General features: G+C 36.7%; 2 protein-coding genes and 1 long non-coding RNA gene across 4 annotated transcripts; 2 read left to right on the forward strand and 1 right to left on the reverse strand.

Moving 5' to 3' along the window:
• The first annotated feature begins 2221 nt into the window (after positions 1-2221).
• Positions 2222-16671, forward strand: LOC140803561 (uncharacterized). 2 transcript variants are annotated; one of them, XR_012111903.1, is made up of 3 exons: positions 2222-2313; positions 10229-10454; positions 16542-16671. It is a non-coding gene; the product is annotated as an uncharacterized lncRNA (long non-coding RNA). The 2 variants fall into 2 exon arrangements; XR_012111902.1 differs by lacking the exon at positions 2222-2313 and adding an exon at positions 4801-4906.
• LOC140803560 (outer envelope pore protein 16-3, chloroplastic/mitochondrial-like) lies at positions 12185-16788 on the reverse strand. Its single transcript, XM_073159470.1, has 3 exons — positions 16704-16788; positions 13168-13475; positions 12185-12329 (listed from the first exon to the last, which is right to left on the reverse strand). The coding sequence occupies exons 2-3, from the start codon at positions 13469-13471 to the stop codon at positions 12244-12246; spliced, it is 390 nt and encodes a 129-aa protein (XP_073015571.1). The 5' UTR covers positions 13472-13475; positions 16704-16788; the 3' UTR covers positions 12185-12243.
• LOC140803220 (uncharacterized) lies at positions 13867-15803 on the forward strand. The gene is made up of 5 exons (XM_073158961.1): positions 13867-13898; positions 14263-14392; positions 14493-14786; positions 14918-15019; positions 15101-15803. Exons 1-5 carry the CDS (start codon positions 13867-13869, stop codon positions 15698-15700), a joined length of 1158 nt encoding a protein of 385 aa, XP_073015062.1. The 3' UTR covers positions 15701-15803.
• Positions 16789-20859: the final 4071 nt, after the last annotated feature.

The raw sequence follows: 20859 nt of genomic DNA on the forward strand, positions 1-20859 counted from the left end.
TATTTTTTCCATGTTGGTGGGCTTTAAACAACATTCCCCCATCGTTCTGATTCGATTCCATCATTCACTGTTCAGTCCTAAACCAATGTATAATGCAGAATTCATCATGAAATTGTTGGCGGCTGCGGCAGCAAGAGGAAAGAGTGCGAAGGAAGCCGCTGGGAACATGTTGAAGAAGGAGGCGGCCACGTTCCAGTCGGCTGCGAATATATTTGTGAGTATTCATCATTCTTCAATATATTAGCTACTTATACAAAGAACTTCGAACAGATCACATAATCATCTCCATATCAAGGATGGAGCCACCCCAAAGGCTGGGGTGGGCTCCAGCCCTGGCTAAAAAAAAATTATGTTGTGCATATTTACATTTTTAAAATATATTTTTCTACATTATGGCATTGAAATATAATTTTAAAAGGTTATTCGAGTTGCGATCTAGGAACGGAGACCGAGGGCTGAAAAATAAAAAATATTTTTATTAAATAGTTTTTTTAATTATTAAATCCAAACTCGCCAGCACTTCCCTCCACCGACCACCCCCGTCGCCCGCCGCCGACCAACGCCGATAACCCCCTCCGACCCCCGCCGCAGACCACTGTCGGCTGTCCCCCGACCACCCCTGCCGCCCGCTGTCGACCACCGCCGGCCGTCGCCTGACGTCGATCACCCCCTCCGACCACCCCATTCTCCTGCGCCGCGGCCGCGACCGATTACCCCCTCCTCCTACCGCCGCCGACCGGCAATCACACCGCTTGCCGACAACCACCGCCACAAAAGTGGAAGTGCAATTTCTTCAATCCACCGACCACCCCGGCCGCCCGCCGCAGACTCCGCCAGCCACACGAACGAGGAGAATCAGTCCGAATCACCATCTCCAAACACGCGCATGCAAGCACTCTTGAGAGACTCCTTAGATGATGCAAATGAGGATGCTTACATTTATAGACAATAATAAGCAACAAACAATGGAAAAACTTCATGCACTTTCGGCCAGGCAGCGAGGATGCAGCATCATAATTTCAATTGCTCATAAACTGAGATGACACAAATTTAATCAATAAAAACAAAAACCTTATTTCTCAAACCGGTAAAAGCAGCACCAACCACAAATGCACCTCCTACGTCATTAATAATGTCTCTTTTCATCATGTATTTCTCGAGTAACTGCTCCGCCCCAACAAAGAGTCCACCCGTTCCATCACATAGCAACCATTTTCTTCCAGTTATCTTCGATATGCGAATCAGACCAGAAAAATTCATCTGTTCAGCAGCCAAGAGAACCCATAAAATTCCAGGAACTAGACAGTAGGTTGCCCCCTTAATCGATTTCGTTATAAAAGTCCATTCGTCTTCAGTTCGCCTGTGTTTCCTAGGATCCATAACGCTACAACGTTTCCAAAGAACGTATAACGAACACAAATCAATCCATAGATTCTCAATTAAATTTAAAGGTCAACACGAACCACATGCACGCAAATTATTAAATTCTCTTGTATTTTAATTACACAAATTTAATCAATAAAAACAAAAACCTTAATTCTCAAACCGGTAAAAGCAGCACCAACCACAAATGCACCTCCTACGTCATTAATAATGTCTCTTTTCATCATGTATTTCTCGAGTAACTGCTCCGCCCCAACAAAGAGTCCACCCGTTCCAGCACATAGCAACCATTTTCTTCCAGTTATCTTCAATATGCGAATCAGACCAGAAAAATTCATCTGTTCAGAAGCCAAGAGAACCCATAAAATTCCAGGAACTAGACAGTAGGTTGCCCCCTTAATCGATTTCGTTATAAAAGTCCATTCGTCTTCAGTTCGCCTGTGTTTCCTAGGATCCATAACGCTACAACGTTTCCAAAGAACGTATAACGAACACAAATCAATCCATAGATTCTCAATTAAATTTAAAGGTCAACACGAACCACATGCACGCAAATTATTAAATTCTCTTGTATTTTAATTACACAAATTTAATCAATAAAAACAAAAACCTTACTTCTCAAACCGGTAAAAGCAGCACCAACCACAAATTCACCTCCTACGTCATTAATAATGTCTCTTTTCATCATGTATTTCTCGAGTAACTGCTCCGCCCCAACAAAGAGTCCACCCGTTCCAGCACGTAGCAACCATTTTCTTCCAGTTATCTTCAATATGCGAATCAGACAAGAAAAATTCATCTGTTCAGCAGCCAAGAGAACCCATAAAATTCCAGGAACTAGACAGTAGGTTGCCCCCTTAATCGATTTCGTTATAAAAGTCCATTCGTCTTCAGTTCGCCTGTGTTTCCTAGGATCCATAACGCTACAACGTTTCCAAAGAACGTATAACGAACACAAATCAATCCATAGATTCTCAATTAAATTTAAAGGTCAACACGAACCACATGCACGCAAATTATTAAATTCTCTTGTATTTTAATTACACAAATTTAATCAATAAAAACAAAAACCTTACTTCTCAAACCGGTAAAAGCAGCACCAACCACAAATGCACCTCCTACGTCATTAATAATGTCTCTTTTCATCATGTATTTCTCGAGTAACTGCTCCGCCCCAACAAAGAGTCCACCCGTTCCAGCACGTAGCAACCATTTTCTTCCAGTTATCTTCAATATGCGAATCAGACAAGAAAAATTCATCTGTTCAGCAGCCAAGAGAACCCATAAAATTCCATGAACTAGACAGTAGGTTGCCCCCTTAATCGATTTCGTTATAAAAGTCCATTCGTCTTCAGTTCGCCCGTGTTTCCTAGGATCCATAACGCTACAACGTTTCCAAAGAACGTATAACGAACACAAATCAATCCATAGATTCTCAATTAAATTTAAAGGTCAACACGAACCACATGCACGTAAATTATTAAATTCTCTTGTATTTTAATTACACAAATTTAATCAATAAAAACAAAAACCTTACTTCTCAAACCGGTAAAAGCAGCACCAACCACAAATTCACCTCTTATGTCATTAATAATGTCTCTTTTCATCATGTATTTCTCGAGTAACTGCTCCGCCCCAACAAAGAGTCCACCCGTTCCAGCACGTAGCAACCATTTTCTTCCAGTTATCTTCGATATGCGAATCAGACCAGAAAATTCATCTGTTCAGCAGCCAAGAGAACCCATAAAATTCCATGAACTAGACAGTAGGTTGCCCCCTTAATCGATTTCGTTATAAAAGTTCATTCGTCTTCAGTTCGCCCGTGTTTCCTAGGATCCATAACGCTACAACGTTTCCAAAGAACGTATAACGAACACAAATCAATCCATAGATTCTCAATTAAATTTAAAGGTCAACACGAACCACATGCACGCAAATTATTAAATTCTCTTGTATTTTAATTACACAAATTTAATCAATAAAAACAAAAACCTTACTTCTCAAACCGGTAAAAGCAGCACCAACCACAAATGCACCTCCTACGTCATTAATAATGTCTCTTTTCATCATGTATTTCTCGAGTAACTGCTCCGCCCCAACAAAGAGTCCACCCGTTCCAGCACATAGCAACCATTTTCTTCCAGTTATCTTCAATATGCGAATCAGACCAGAAAAATTAATCTGTTCAGCAGCCAAGAGAACCCATAAAATTCTAGGAACTAGACAGTAGGTTGCCCCCTTAATCGATTTCGTTATAAAAGTCCACTCGTCTTCAGTTCGCCCGTGTTTCCTAGGATCCTTAATGCTACAACGTTTCCAAAGAACGTATAACGAACACAAATCAATCCATAGATTCTCAATTAAATTTACAAGTCAACACCAACCACATGCACGCAAATTATTAAATTCTCTTGTATTTTAATTAACTGTTTTTAATTGCATTAATTAATTATGTTGTGCATATTTACATGTTTAAAATATATTTTTCTACATGATGGCATTGAAATATAATTTTAAATGGTTATTCGAGTTGCAATCGAGGAACGGAGACCGATGGCTGAAAAATAAAAAATATTTTTATTAAATAGTTTTTTTAATTATTAAATCCAAACTCGCCAGCACTTCCCTCCACCGACCACCCTCGTCGCCCGCTGCCGACCAACGCCGATAACCCCCTCCGACCCCCGCCGCAGACCACTGTCGATCGTCCCTCGACCGTCCACCGACCACCCCTGCCGCCCGCTGCCGACCACCGTCGGCCGTCGCCTGACGTCGATCACCCCCTCCGACCACCCCATTCTCCTGCGCCGCGGCCGCAGCCGATTACCCCCTCCTCCTACCGCCGACAACCACCGCCACAAAAGTGGAAGAGCAATTTCTTCAATCCACCGACCACCCACGCCGCCCGCCGCATGACGCCGCAGACTCCGCCAGCCACACGAACGAGGAGAATCAGTCCGAATCACCGTCTCCAAACACGCGCATGCAAGCACTCCTGAGAGACTCCTTAGATGATGCAAATGAGGATGCTTACATTTATAGACAATAATAAGCAACAAACAATCAAAAAACTTCATGCACTTTCGGCCAGGCAGCGAGGATGCAGCATCATAATTCCAATTGCTCATAAACTGAGATGACACAAATTTAATCAATAAAAACAAACACGAGATGGCACAAATTTAATCAATAAAAACAAAAACCTTACTTCTCAAACCGGTAAAAGCAGCACCAACCACAAATGCACCTCCTACGTCATTAATAATGTCTCTTTTCATCATGTATTTCTCGAGTAACTGCTCCGCGCCAACAAAGAGTCCACCCGTTCCAGCACATAGCAACCATTTTCTTCCAGTTATCTTCAATATGCGAATCAGACCAGAAAAATTCTTCTGTTCAACAGCCAAGAGAACCCATAAAATTCCAGGAACTAGACAGTAGGTTGCCCCCTCAATCGATTTCGTTATAAAAGTCCACTTGTCTTCAGTTCGCCCGTGTTTCCTAGGATCCATAACGCTACAACGTTTCCAAAGAACGTATAACGAACACAAATCAATCCATAGATTCTCAATTAAATTTAAAAGTCAACACCAACCACATGCACGCAAATTATTAAATTCTGTTGTATTTTAATTAACTATTTTTAATTGGATTAATTAATTATGTTGTGCATATTTACATGTTTAAAATATATTTTTCTACATGATGGCATTAAAATATAATTTTAAAAGGTTATTCGAGTTGCGATCGAGGAACGGAGACCGATGGCTGAAAATTAGAAAATATTTTTATTAAATATTTTTTTAATTATTTAAAATGTGGATGATGCTTTTTCTTATTTTTGAAAATAAGGGTTTTGAGGTGATTTTATACGCCGGGACGTAAATTTTATCGGTGTTGGTTTTTCAGCAAATATACGAGCTTTTTGACAACTCGGCTAATAAATTTACAAACTTATTTTCAAAACTATTTTAATATCTTAATTAAATTCTAATTAAGACTAATGGACCTAATTGGTAGGCATATTAGGCTTAAGCCTTGATTAGTAAATTAATTAGTATATATGATATGAAACCCCCCCCCCCCCCCCCAATCTACATCATAAACACACGGCCACACACTCCAATCAAACTCAAACTCTCCCCACCCCCTTATACACGATACACACACATATTGGTTGAGAGGACAAAATAGAGAGCTTCAAGGATTTATCAAACTTACGCCCTCCTCTTCGTCGTTTTTTTCTTCAACTTTTATTCGTGCGTAAAATACGCAAAAGCACGCCATATTCTCCTTTTACTCATCATCACACCATAGTATTTGTTTATGCATGATTTTTGAGAAAAATATAGCACACAAGATAAATTTTCGTAACTACATGCTTATGGGTTCTAAATTAGTGTTTTAAATTTCCAAATTCATGTTTTATATATGTTAAAGGGGTTGTCATTATCAGGACATGATTAGACATTGTTTTACATGAATATAGAGTCCTAGAAACACACAAAAATGTGGGAAATCATGAAACATGAAAGCTAGAACCACACTTGGCCTGTTGTGTCTTGTTGGTTCACGGTTTTGGGAGTACAAAGCCTGGGCTGGTTTGGTTGGTTCCAAGGATTAGCCAAGGTCACAAGGGAGTCAAGGAAAGAGTCCTAGCCATGCTAGGACTCGAGCTAAGGGGGTGGGATGAGTCCTTGACAGCAAGGACTCCTACCCGAGAGAAGCTAAGGGGGGGCACGCAAGTTCTGAATTTTGTGCAGGCTTGTGGCTCGGTCCAGGGGGCCTGGGCTGGTCTAGGTTAGGTCCTTAAGGTCCTAGAAGGGTGCTAGAATGGTTGGTTCAGGGCCTGGTTGGGTTGGCTAGGTCTTATCAACAGAAACATGGAGTCCATGCTAGGTGGGTTTCTCGGCCATTCTTGCTGCTGCTGGTGGAACTTCGGTTTTGGGGCTTGGGGTTGGCCTGGGCTTGGTATGGGCGTGTTCCAGGGTGGTTAGGGTCAGGTTGGATCGAGGGTTAACCAGTTGGAGGTGTCCTAGTTGGCTAGGAGTATTGGGGAAGGGAAGGGAGTCACGCTCACACGGGTGCAGAATGTTGGGCCAAGTTTCAGAAGTGTTTTGGGCAGGCCAAGGCTGGTTTTTCGAGCTGAGATTGCACAGTAGGGTTCGTAGGTGGGTTGGCTCGGGTTTGGCTCAAGGTGGCTTGGGCGTGGCTCGAGTAAATTAGGAGATGGCTCGGTGCGTTCGTCGATGTGTCAAAAACGAAAATTAAAAGACTAAAATTGAATCCATTGGTCCACGGGTGTGGCTCATGATTTGGAAGGGTAGAATAAATAATAAAAATGCTATGTTTAAAATTTGGGATTAAAATAACGAGTTTTGGATTTAATCGTCTCACGAAACGCTAATTAACGAGTTAATTGAAACACCTAGTTTTAAGCTTTATAAAATTATGAAAAATTAGATTTAAGCTTAAATAATTATTATAAGTCTAAGGTTTCAATTTGGGAATTTTATATTAAGGTTTGGTTTAATTCGGGATTAAAACACATTAATACATCACATTTAAAGATTAATTTAAAAGTCCTCGATTTAGTCTAAATAAAAATATGAGAAAATTCATGTAGGCTTAAATAATTATTTGGGACATGTTAAAGCCAATGAAATTAAGAAAAAATTAAAAATGTGAAATTTTACGTTCAGGGGTAAAACGATCATTTTACACCTACAAATTTGTAAACGTCATGGCAGTGACCTGAATGCTGTTTTATGTGCTAATATAATTATTTTCAATGGTTATGAATGTTTATGGGATTTTATATGTTAAAATGATTATTTTAAATGTTGTTGGAATTTTATATATTTAGGGATTTTTATGACGAAAGATTTATTTTAAATGTTTACGGTTTAAAATGTCAAAATGTTATGTTTATGATGTTGAAATGTTTGTTTAAAATTTTTATGAATTTTTATATGTTAAAATGTTATTTTTAAAACGTTTATGGATTTTGTGTTTGATGATGGACATTTAAAAGACATGTTGCATGTTTGGTTTAAATGAAAAACTTTACATGCATGTTTAAATTTTATAAAGTCATGATAATATGAAACGTTGAAGGAAATGAAGTAATTGTGGCTAATACGATGATATGTTGGAGATATCGTGACGGTTATGGTCTCAGTGGGAGCCCGACGATCGTGTTTTCTTGGATACGGATATGAATATGTATATGTATACGATGATATATTGATATGTTAATACGTAAGTCCAATGCCCAGTTGACTGGTGAGATGTTGCTGGTGTCCCCGCCGCCCAGTACTGTGGTTACCTGTAGATGGATCCATCGCCCAACACGTAGACGTAAACGTAAATGAACACGAAAGTTACAATTAACGATCTGAATTCAACGAAAAGAAAAAAAGAGTATGTATATGTTGATGATAATATGTATATGAATATGTTGAGGATGATATGAATATGTTTATGAAAAAGGATCATGAAAATGTTTTAAAATTTATGCATCATTGATACCCCCGGATTGAGGATGGGATCGGCCCGCTCTCAGTAGCCCATCTAATTGAGAACTCGGCATTCAGAGAAGCGCGGGAGGTCATCTGGGAGGTCATCCCAGCCGACCTCCCACAACAGCAGTTCCGTCGATCGGGGAGGTACGCCGAGCTCCCATGCCGACCTCCCAAGGTCATCCCAGCCGACCTCCCATAACAGCAGTTCCGTCGATCGGGGAGGTCAGCCGACCTCCCACGCCGAGCTCCCTGGCCGACCTCCCAAGCCGAGCCGACCTCCAAGAAGGTAATATCGGGGCGATTGGAGATCCTCTGCCGAGCTCCCGAGCCGAGCTCCCATAAGGTCCTGGCTTCAGGCGGGCTCATACCTACGAGAGCTCTTACTCAGATATTAAGCGCGTAGCCCACAGAGATCAAAGCCCAGAAAGGTAAAGCCCATTAAAGATCTAATTAAATCTGGCACGATATCTAAATCAAATCTGGGCAAGATCTAATCAAATCTTCCGAAGATTCTGAAGATCCTAATCTGCCAAACTAGGACTCTATTGTTCTCCTATAAATACCAGGTTCCGTTCATTGTTTTATTCAATTCATATATTCACATTCTCTCTGCACACACATTACTCTCTCTCAGTTTTCTGTTCTCTGACTTGAGCGTCGGAGGGGCTACGCCGGAACAACCTTCCGGCCCCCTTCTAACACTCTTGTTTGTGTTTCTTGATTTCGAGGTGTTTGATCCGAGCTCCCAAAGTGAAGATCCGACCTCCCAACCACCCTTCGAAGGTTTGAACCGAGCTCCACCAGTGAAATCCGACCTCCCAATGAACATCACCGATTTCAGCAACATCAATTGGCGCCGTCTGTGGGAAGATTGAGCAAAGACGTAGACGTGAGAATGCAAAAGGAAATTGGGTGGAAGAGCTCCCAAGCATGCTATGGTCGTACATAACCACTCCGAAGATTGGCATCAGGGAGACGCTTTTCAGCTTAGTTTATGGAAATGAGGCAGTGCTCCCGGCAGAGATGACGAAGAGACCTCCCGAGTAATATTCTATGATGAACGAAACAGTGAGAGGCGAGCAGCGGACTTAGATTTCTTGGAAGAAAAGAGGGAAGCCGCGGCCATAAGGATGGAAGCTTACAAGAGACGCACAGCCCAATCGTACAATAGGAAGGTCATTCAGAGGAGCTTTCAAGTGGGAGACTTAGTTTGGAAGAAGGTTCAAGATGTGGACGTGGGAAAGTTAGATCCAAGATGGGAAGGACCATTCAAGTTGATGGATAAGCTTAGCTCGGGTGCCTACTACTTCGAAGATCTGGCAGAGAAGAAATTGAGGAGGCCATGAAATGCTTACAACCTCCACAAATAACATCACATAGATATTACATCTTTAATTTCTTTTATTCTGTCAGTTACTTTTGTAGAAAGGACCTAAATATTTGATGCTATATTCAGTTACATTATTAAAATTACATTTTTTTCTTTCAAAATTATTGAAGCTTACACGGGTTTTCACCCTGTCTTACAGGAGCCCATAGCTCACCTCATCTTGGTTACGCCAAGTTTACAAGGGTTTTCACCCCCAGTCAGTTCAGGAGCCCAGAGCTCAGCTCATCTTGGTTACGCCAAGTTTGAATAGGGTTTTCACCCTCATGAAAATGTTTACGAAAATGTTTATGTTTAAAGTTTATGCATCTTCATGTAAACGATATTTTAAGTACAAGTATTTTTCACTGTTGTATGTTATCTTTATATGTAGTACTCGTTATCAAAAATATAATGTGTTGAGTCTTTAGACTCACTAGGTGTGATTGATGCTGGTGATTATGATAATAATGTTTTTATGGAGGTCTTGATGGTTGACTTCGCTGGATTGAAGGTGCACATAACCCGAGGAGCGACGTTAATTTTCCGCACTAGTTATGATTCTTGATTTTAAGTTATGTTAAAGATATTTTTACGATTTTTATTTATGTTATGAGAGATTTTTGAGAGGTTATAGTATGAGCTATACTTTTCAAATAATGTTTTTAGGTTGGTAAAACGTTGACGATTTTATGCTTTAAAATATTTTCCTTTGGATTTTTAAATGTTAGTTGGATGTTTATTTTTAAAATTGTGCAAAAATATTTTATGCATTGTGTAAGTGGTTGGCCAAATTTTATGAGGGTTTAAAAAAAATTTCTAACACGTTTTAAGAAAACGAATAACAGATGTTTCATAAAATATTGACAGACTTGCAAATTAGAGACCTGCATCAGTATATTACTTACAAGCAAACTACGGCCTCAGCACATCTAAAATATTTTCGATAACAAAGAGAACGATAATTACAGCGGCTGAATCCAAATCACACTAATCCTTTTAAAAAACGCAGAATCACTCCGCAATGACCGACCGATATCATTTCACAGTGCCATGAAAATGTCGTCAAACGTTAAAAAACTAGCAAATAATGGAAAAAAATCTGAGCGTAACAATATTTTCTCGCAGTATACTAGCAACAAATTCCGCAACACCAAATCTAAAATACGAGAAAATCAAAGGTTAAATCCAAGAATATCAAAATTGTGATTCGATAAACTCGGTTGATCAGTTCCTGCAAACCATGAATTTCACAAGGTAGGAAAAGGAAGGACGCTCACCCGTTTTCCACCCGGAATCCCTGATCGATTGTGACTTGTGAAAGAAGAAAAGGCCGGATATATTTTGATGCAAAGTGTGGAAAATCCACGAATAAAAAAATAGTACAGATCGGATTAAACCCCTGTTCCAAGCATCATCTGAGTGTTATCCGAAATGACATAAATATTTTTTAAAATAATAATTATATTCATACTATTTAAAATTTAAATATATTCATTTAATTATATCAATTAATTTTAAATAATTATCCACACACTTATATTGATTAATTCTAATCATTAATTATATAAAATAATATTTCATACATAGCACATGTGAGATGCTTGATTTTGCAAGACATATATCAGATCCGATCCATGAAAAAATATTATTTTTTTTATGTCAAGAGTATTACGTTTTACTGTCCGTATAGACTGAGTCGATATGTCTCACATATATATTATTATTTTTTATGTCAAGAGTATTACGTTTTACTATCCGTATAGACTGGGTCGATATATCTCACATATAGATATATGTGGTCAGTGGTGATGTGACGTTTGTGTGTATAGTGTTATAATATCATCATTTCTAATGAAATTGATTAAAATTATCACATATAAAAAAATTGTAAAACTGAATATTTAATAATATAAATAATTAAAATCATAAAATATAAAAATTAGATTTTAAAAAATATTAATTTTTTCGCATTGAAACTGAAAAAGTAAGTTTTAAAAAATAAACCACATAATAGACTCTAAACTAATTTTTTAAAAATGAAATGTAAAAAATGACACATTTAAAAAGAGAAACGGAAAAAGATATATTATGATTTTTTTAAGTTAAAATTTAATTTTGCAGTAGCAACACACATACCAAGTCTGAAGAGCGACTCCCACTGGAAATTGACAGATTCGACACCAATGCACACTGCCGTCACTCAACATGTGGTAAAGGGTCCGTCCTTTGATACATGAATATTATAACTATCTGATTTAGTTATCATATCTTGATTAAATATAACTATATTAACCTTGATAATTTATCTGAATCGGGTATAGCAAAACTATGTTACATTAGTAGGGTAATGCACAAACCGACATAGCTTGTTCATCGAGAAAGATATAAATCATCATTAATCTAGTTTTACACACATTTTTTCAAATAAAACGGAACACTCACTATTTAATATCTCCCTCACAGTAAACTCAATTGCAAACATGCTTAATCATGTATTAATTATTGTTTCCTCAAAGAATTAAAAACCTCAAAAAAGTGACCGACGTGTTTGTGTTCAAATTTTAAATTATAATTGTTGCATCATTGACAGCTCTCATCGCTCACTTGAATAAATCATATGATGAAAATAAAATCTACTCAAGTAATTTCACAACATAAAAAGATCCAAAAACATAAGCGGCCAGGAAGGAGTTAATCCGGTGTCTTGAAACAAAAAGTAAAAAAACGAGAGTAAATTAAGTACGACGATCATAAAACCAAAAGTGAAGAGGGAATGGATCTCAACACGACTATAAAATAATTTCAAGCTTCTAAGCATCAATCTAAAATTTCAACATGATTCTCACATCAGAACTAGAGATGACAATGAATCGCATCTGAGTAAGATTTAATCTCCCTCAGCAACTAGAGATGACAATGAATCACATCTGAGTAAGATTTCATAGTCAGAACTAGTTAACATCGGGACTATCTTGGAGATATCAGCCTATCGATGAAAACAACAGCCGTAGCAAATGTAATTCCTCCAGTTATTCCCATTGAAATGCTCCTGTCTAGACCGCATAACGTCATATCAGCCAAAATATACAAAAATTCAGTATCGCTTGTTTGATATAATTAAAGGAAGGAAAACGGCATATTCCAGAAATTCTTATTGAAACAAACGAAACTCGTTGATGAAAATAAATTTCAGCAGCTGAAGGACATCCTCACATACAAGCCTTCACACACACATATTGCACAAGATGTTGATTTGGTAATACATAGGTTGCAATCTGGCTACCGAGATAAGTAAACTCAAGAGCAAATCCTATGCTTTTTAAACTGTAAAATCGTGAAATGTATGTGATCACCAAATAAGAGAGGCTTGGTCAAGTGTTTTAAAGCTAGCTAAGAAAATAAAATCCATCAGAAACAACACCAAAAACAAAGGTGTGTTTGTCTGTGATAGCTGATGGGAAAATTAGGTTCGTTAACGTAAAGAAGTCACAGATGAAGCTACAAGAAACACACCATGCCTGATTGCCTTAGTCTTTCATAACATTTAAAATGCTTTCATTTTAATTTTTACACTACAATGAATACGGAGTGCACACTCACTAAAGTCATGTGTGCATAAGTATCAATTCCAAATAACCAAAAATTCATAAAGCCACACGAACGAGGAGAATTAGTCCGAATTCATTGTCTCCAGACACGTTCATGCAAGACTCCTGAGAGACTCCTTAGATGATGCAAATGAGGATGCTTACATTTATAGACGATAATAAGCAACAAACAATCGAAAAACTCCATGCACTTTTGGCCAGGCAGCGAGGATGCAGCATCATAATTTCAATTGCTCGTAAACTGAGATGACACAAATTTAATCAATAAAAACAAAAACCTTACTCATCAAACCGGTAAAAGCAGCACCAACCACAAATCCACTTCCTACTTCATTAATAATGTCTCTTTTCATCCTGTATTTCTCGAGTAACTGCCACGCCCCAACATAGAGTCCACCCGTTGCAGCACACAACAACCCTCTTCTTCCAGTTATCTTCAATGTGCGAATCAGACCAGGAGAATTCATCTGTTCAGCATCCAAGAGACCCCATAAAATTCCAGGAACTAGAAAGTGGGTTGCCCCCTCCATCGATTTCATTATAATAGTCCCTCCGTCTTCAGTTCGCATGTGTTTCCTAGGATCCATAACGCTACAACGTTTACAAAAAACGTATAACAAACACAAATCAGTCCCTAGATTCTCAATTAAATCTTCCATGCTAGGATAAAATATTGACAGACTTGCAAATTAAATTAGAGACCTGCAGCAGTATACACTACAAAAAAACGCTCCATTTGACGACGGTTTCATTCAAATAGTCGCTAATTTAGCGACGGTTTTTCTTTAACCGTCGCTATATAGCGACGGTTGTTTAAATAACCGTCGCTAATTGGATTAGGCGATGGTTTATTTAAAACCGTCGTTTAACTAACGACGGTTTTAAGTGAACCGTCTCTATTTATAGCGACGCTTTTACACATACTGTCGCCAGAAATAACGACGGCTTTTCACAAACCGTCGCTTACTTTGATAAGCGACGGATGACGAAAAGCCGTCGTTATTTGTGGCGACGGTAGGAAAAAATACCGTAGCTATATATAACGTCGGTTAATATAAACCGTCGTTAAAACCGAAAATAGCAACGCTTATAATAAAACTGTCGCCATGTTTTGCGACCGTCAAATTTAAACCGTCGCCTATTTAGATCGGCGGCGGTTACACATGAAACGTCGCTACTAGCGACGTTTTATTAAATCAAAGCGACGGTTTTAAAATAACCGTCGCTATTAACAAAAATTCTCTATAAATTGCCGCGTCTTCGGACACTTTTCTTCACACCTCTCCTCTCCCTTCACTCACATTTGCAGAATTTCTGCTCTACTTATTTAAGTTTTTTAGGAAAAATATTAAAGTTACTTTTTTTTTCCTGGTTATAGATTTCTCCCAGATAATAACAGTGTCTCGAGATTCATATCACGACAGTTCAAACTTCAGACATGTGACACCGGCTATTCGTGGAAATACGTGACACTTGAGCAGCGCCAGTGGTACTGGGAGCAGTTTTGCGTAAGTTTTACAATCACATTTTTCAATTTGCGTAAGTTTTACAATCACATTTTTCAATTTTTATTAAATTAATAACTTACTTAGATAATAAATATTGCAGTTGAGGTATAGATGGTCGGAGGCCATTGACGCTCAGGTACGGGCGTTGTGGACCCATAACATTGCCATCATATACCGACGGACCATTCATGGCTGGAGGAGCAAGAACAGGTATCCACAGTCGGTCCCGCAGGAGAGATGGGCTTCTTGGAATGCTGCATGGCAGCAGGAGGATTGGCAGAGCAGAGCCGCGAAAAACAAGGCGAATAGGAACAGCGAGCCTGCAGGGACTGGTACAGGGACGTCGAAGCACATTGTAGGTGCGAAGACGTACAGCGCGCACGGGCAGGATCTGGTATTTCTTCTAGTTTAATTATTCTCAGTTGTATATGATCATATATATATATATATATATGTGTGTGTGTGTATATTTAGATCTCATTACTTATAAATGTTAATGTTTTACAATTATTGAATTTATTTTAGCGAGACCGTCATGGCAGAGATCCAACTTCATGGGAGTTATACGTTCACACACATCGACATGCAGATGGATCTTTCGTCGACACACGATCCTGCATGATCCACGTAAGTTATTTAAATTTACTTATACTCGTTAATGCAACAATATATAAATTCGATTTGATTCATTTCTATTCATCATCACAGGAGGAGATGGAGCGGTTCATGGCTGAGTCGGTCACTCCCTTCGATGGATCAGAGCCTGAAGTCCCCAGCCCGCAGTCGGTAAACGACATGTTCAAGAGTGTGGTTGGGGGGAAGAAGAAGGGGAGGATGTACGGGTGTGGGTCCATGGCCAACACCTTCTATCCCGACGAGATGGCTCCGGGGCGACGTGGTGGGTCGTCGGGTGTCGATCGATCGTCCGATTCTCAGGAGATGGCAGACATTCGCCAGGCTCTAGACCGGTCGTTACATCGTAACGATGAGCTTTGCGATACGGTGCAGACTATATCGGCGGAGAACGTCATGCTGAGAGATCGCATGACGTCACTAGAGGAGCAGGTCCGAGTCCTAGTTGCAGGCATGTCACAGGCAGCTACTGGGCATACGTCAGGAACTCGGGCGTCTGTACCCGACACTTCTCACAGGGGTCGATCCCGAGCCCGTGGCGCGTCAGTTGGTCAGTCTTCTCGTAGGTACAAATTTTCACAGACTTATATTCCTCCGACGCAGGGGTACGGGGAAGACGACGACGACGAAGACGACGACGACGAAGACGACGACGACGAGACGCAGTCACCTTAGATACTGTTTTTTGTGATTTATTATTATGACAGATGTACAAAACAATTTCTTCTTATTTTTGTTCTAATAATATGATTATGTTTTTTAAATTTTGTTTTCAATAGTTTTTAAATTAAACATCACAATGTATATATTTTATTTAATTTAAAAAAAATTGTAAAATAGCGACGGATTCTTTTGAACCGTCGCTTTATATAGCGACGGTGTTGACAATACCGTCGCTAAATAAAGCGACGGGTTGTAAAGCACCGTCGCTATATTAAGCGACGGTTGAAATCCTAAACCGTCGCTATAGGAAGCAACGGTTTACACATAACCGTCGCTTAATATAGCGACTGTTGGAAATAACCGTCGCTTAAAATAACGATGGTTAAAATTACACCGTCGTTATAATTATAGCGACGGGTTTTTTAATTTCATCGTCGCCCAAAATGGCGACGGTAATCATAATGAAAACCGTTCGCCATAATGGTCACGGTTTCTCAGATTGCAGTCGCTTAAAAAGGCGACGCGGCCCCAGGTTACGGTAACCGAACCGACGCAAAACCGTCGCTATAACCAATTGGCGACGGTTTTAGCGACGGTTTTTGACCGTCGCGCTAACCTCCGCGTTTTTTTGTAGTGATATTACTTACAGCGGCTAAATCCAAATCACACTAATCCCTTTTAAAAAACGCAGAATCACTCCCGCAATGACCGACCCATATCATTTCACAGTGCCATGAAAATCTCTCAGACGTCAAAAAAACTAGCAAATAATGACAAAGAATGGAAAAATCCGAGCGTAAAAATATTTTCTCGCAGTATAACTAGCAACAAAATACAGCAACACCAATCAAAGGCTAAATCCAAGAATATCAAAGCTGTGATTCGATAACCTCGGCGCTACACAACAATATTTCGAGCCGAAATGAAAATCATATGTTAAAGAAAAAATGCCGAAACTTTGATCCGTTCCAGCAAACCATGAATTTCACCTGGTAGGAAAAGGAAGGACGCTCACCCGTTTTCCACGCTGATCGATTGTGGCTTGTGAAAGAAGAAAAGGCCGGATATATTTGATGCAAAGTGTGGAGAATGGATCGAGAGTCGAGACTATTGGGCTTTTGGTTGTGTGTTTTATTTTTGCCTAAATTTAATAAGCTAAAAGAAAAACTAACTAAAAAGTAATGCACGGGTAAATTCTATATATCGAATGAATTACATGAATTACATATTCATAGATACAAAAAAATTTTGAATATGGTCGATATGATATACAAGAATTGATGTGATCACAATTTTCCACCATCACTCAAATATTTGATATGATTTCCTCTGATCGCCCAAATTGCAGACATCTATGATATTGCAATGCTCTCATTTGAACGTCATTTGACGTTTGTCGTTTGTTAAAACCTTACTAAAAAAAATCTAATAAACTAAAATCCTAATGAAGGACAATAATACGACTTCCCTTGATGTTGCTTAAGTGTCTCATTAAAAATCTTGTCATGAAGAACCACGTGTGAAAATTCACGAATAAAAAAAATAGTACAAATCGGATTAACCACCCTTGTTCCAAGCATCATTTGAGTGTTATCCGAAATGACATAATTTTTTTTAAATACTAATTATATTCGTAATATTTGAAATTTAAATATATTCATTTAATTATATCAATTAATTTTAATTAATTATCCACACATTATATTTATTAATAATTCTAATCATTATTATATAAAATAATTTTTTGTTAATCGCACATGTGAGATACTTGATTTCGCAAGACGAATATCAGATCCGACTTACGTTTTACTGTCCGTATAGACTGAGTCGATATGTCTCACATATATATTATTATTTTTTATGTCAAGAAAATTATGTTTTACTATCCGTATAGACTGAGTCGATATATCTCACATATAGATATATGTGATCAGTGGTGATGTGATGTTTGTGTGTATAGTGTTATAATGTCATCATTTCTAATAAAATTTATTAAAATTATCACATATAAAAAATTGTAAAACTGAAATTTAATAATATAAATAATTAAAATTATAAAATATAAAAATTAGATTTTAAAAAATATAAATTTTCTAATAAAAATTAAGTTGTGATAAAATATAACTTGGTTCTTGACTTTGAACTTTCTCGGTCACGGTTAAGAACTTTCCTTCAACTTTAAGAATGATATAAGCTAATCCGTACACGCGTATGTTTTTGGATGATATTTTTTCCAAATGTTTTTATAAAAAAACAAAAACCATATATCATAAATATAACGAAAAGGATGAATATATAGAATGAAGATTTCAAAATATTGATTGGGACTTTGTTGTATTGTTTTATCTCTGTCCTTTCTTTTATTTGTCTCGATTTTATTTCTTCTATTTATATTAATTAATTATTGAAAATTGCACAAATAAATTTATTGAAAAATAGATTAAATTTTAATATGTATATATATATATGTATATGTATATATATATATGTATATGTATATATATATATATATATATATATATATATATATATATATATATATATATAAATATATGTATATATTAACTTCTCAACACCAACGTTTTCAATTTTTTTTAAAAAAAGTTGGAATTTGAGCATACACATTGGCCTACTGTGGAGATAAAATAAAATATCAAATTTTTCACTATAAAGTGAAAGCTTTCATTTTTTCCAAAATTGAATAAATAAATTAGATGACACCACAGACAGCACCATATGTGATTTTTAATTCTATCTGACCAATTCCCGTTGAACGACATTGTTTATAAATATTTTTGGGATCCGATTGGGAAAGAAAAGAACTTAACTGCGTTTGAATTTTAAAATGATTACGTGGATTGCTGACATAAAAATTATTAAGTCAAAGATTCGATACAATTAGTATAGATTAGACTGACGTTGATATCAATTTTAAGATCAAATACTTGTTGTTTTACCAAAATATATAGCTGGTAACAATGATGAAATTCAAATATTTTACAATGTATAGTAACTCAAACACCACATTTCGATCGCTCTACCAATCAAGAACAATTATTACACTCAATAAAGATAGTTTAATTTTGAGAGACGATTATCATTTCTCATATTAAAAATCGATGGGAATAAAATGGTACTTTGCTTTCGAGTAAAGTTTATAGCTAATTGTACCATACCCTGTATAAATAATAATAAAGACACTAAAGTAATATAAATAGACCAAAGTGTCATGTATATTTTTCAAAAATCAAGTTCGTTTATTCCTTTTATAAAGAAATTCAACAAATATACTATTCCTATTTACTAGGGGTTTTGTACTCGATTTTTTCTCGGTTTTTTCCGATACATAGGATTTTAAATACGAGTAATTTTAAATAAGATTTTTTTTTCGAATTTTTATTGGAGAATGTTCATGCAATTTACACTGTAAATGACAGATTAATGATTGTAACTTTCTACCAAAAACGATTCCTTGGAATCATACATTTATTAATGCAATTAATTGTCTGCCACATTTTGCATTCAATTTTTGAATTTCCTATTTTTAAAACTAGGTTTGTTTTATTTCATATTTATGAAACTTATGATTTATAGTAGTATTATCACAAGTTAAAAATCGTTGTATTTTGAGAGACGATTGTCATTTCCTGTAAACATCATGTACGAGGTATATTTATTTTAAAAACAAAGAGTTTTTTCTTGCATCGACTTCAAATTTTTGAACATGTACTCATTAGTTTAACTATCTTTGGATTGTGTTTCAAATTAAAGTGTTAAAATGCCCCGCGAATTTCTGTTTGTCGAGTTGTTAAAGGGATTGCTTGGAGTACTTGTATCAGAATACTTCGATGATGAGTTTTAATTTTCGAGCAAGTGATGGCTAATAATATTACCGAGAGAAAACAAGACTATCTAGGTTGATATATACAATATAAATAAAATATAGACCACTAAAATAACTGAATTCGAATTGATTTGACATGCCTTATCTATATTTATGAGGAACAAACTCGACCGTGTTCCTTTAAAAACACAAAACAATATACTTATAGAAGGAAGAGACAGACATGAAACCTCGGATTCCAACTAAAAATATAAACAGTACAATGCTTTTTAAAAAAGCAAATAGGAACATAGTTACAAAATTCAAAAGTTGATAGTGAAATGTCACTAACTAAAGTTGATAGTGATATTCCACCAACTCCACTAGCATCTAATCATATTTGATATTATCTTTTCTTGAATTTGTTAAATTTTCGAAAATATCACTAATATGAGAAAAATTAAGAATATATTCCTCTGTTTCTTGTGCATCCTGCATGTGCATTAAGTGAATGAATTGATTTTCACTTGAATCAGACCCCATAGATTTATCTGATTTGGAATCTGAACATCCAATATTCTTATAAAGATCCGTCTTCATTTCTTCAATGTAGACTTCAATCATTTTATCTTTAGAATAGATATCAGAATATTTCTGAGTCAAAATTTTGAAGGGACTCATTGAGTCTTGTTGCTTATTAAAATCTTTCTGATTTACATAAATTAAATATAATAATATATTTGATATGATTTTTTAGAGGATGAGTATTAAGCCACAATAGTTCGGTTATTAAAATATTGAACACCGAAAATAGATTTTCAAAGCAAACGGGTGACGCAAAAAATAATATATTGTAATAATCGATCGAACATTTTGAAAATCATTTAAAAGATATGCAAGTTTAATGTGTAAAACATATTTTTTGAATAATTTTATCAAAAAACTTGATGTGCGGTATTTTGGGTATTTGAAGAATAAATAAAATATTTTAATAATATATCTTAAAACATTAGAAATAATTAAATGTAACAAATAAATAGATATGAATTTGTTTATGGATGTTTGGATATTAACAACTTATACTTCAAGTCCTGCTATGAAGGATTCACTACAATACTTTGATTTGTACAACTATTTGTACAAACACATTTCAACTTATGATTTATCTATTGTCTAATTGAAACTCCTACCACACTCGATTGTAAGCCGCAACCTCACAATCCGCATAATATTTATAGTCTCTTATGACAATACTACAAACACAATATTTAATGTCTTCGTATGAATACTGACTCATTTAGACTTTGAAACTCAACTATCATGTATATGTGAGAGTGACTGTGTGCGA

Source organism: Primulina eburnea, chromosome 10, assembly GCF_022965805.1.
Source record: "Primulina eburnea isolate SZY01 chromosome 10, ASM2296580v1, whole genome shotgun sequence".
Lineage (NCBI taxonomy): Eukaryota > Viridiplantae > Streptophyta > Magnoliopsida > Lamiales > Gesneriaceae > Primulina > Primulina eburnea.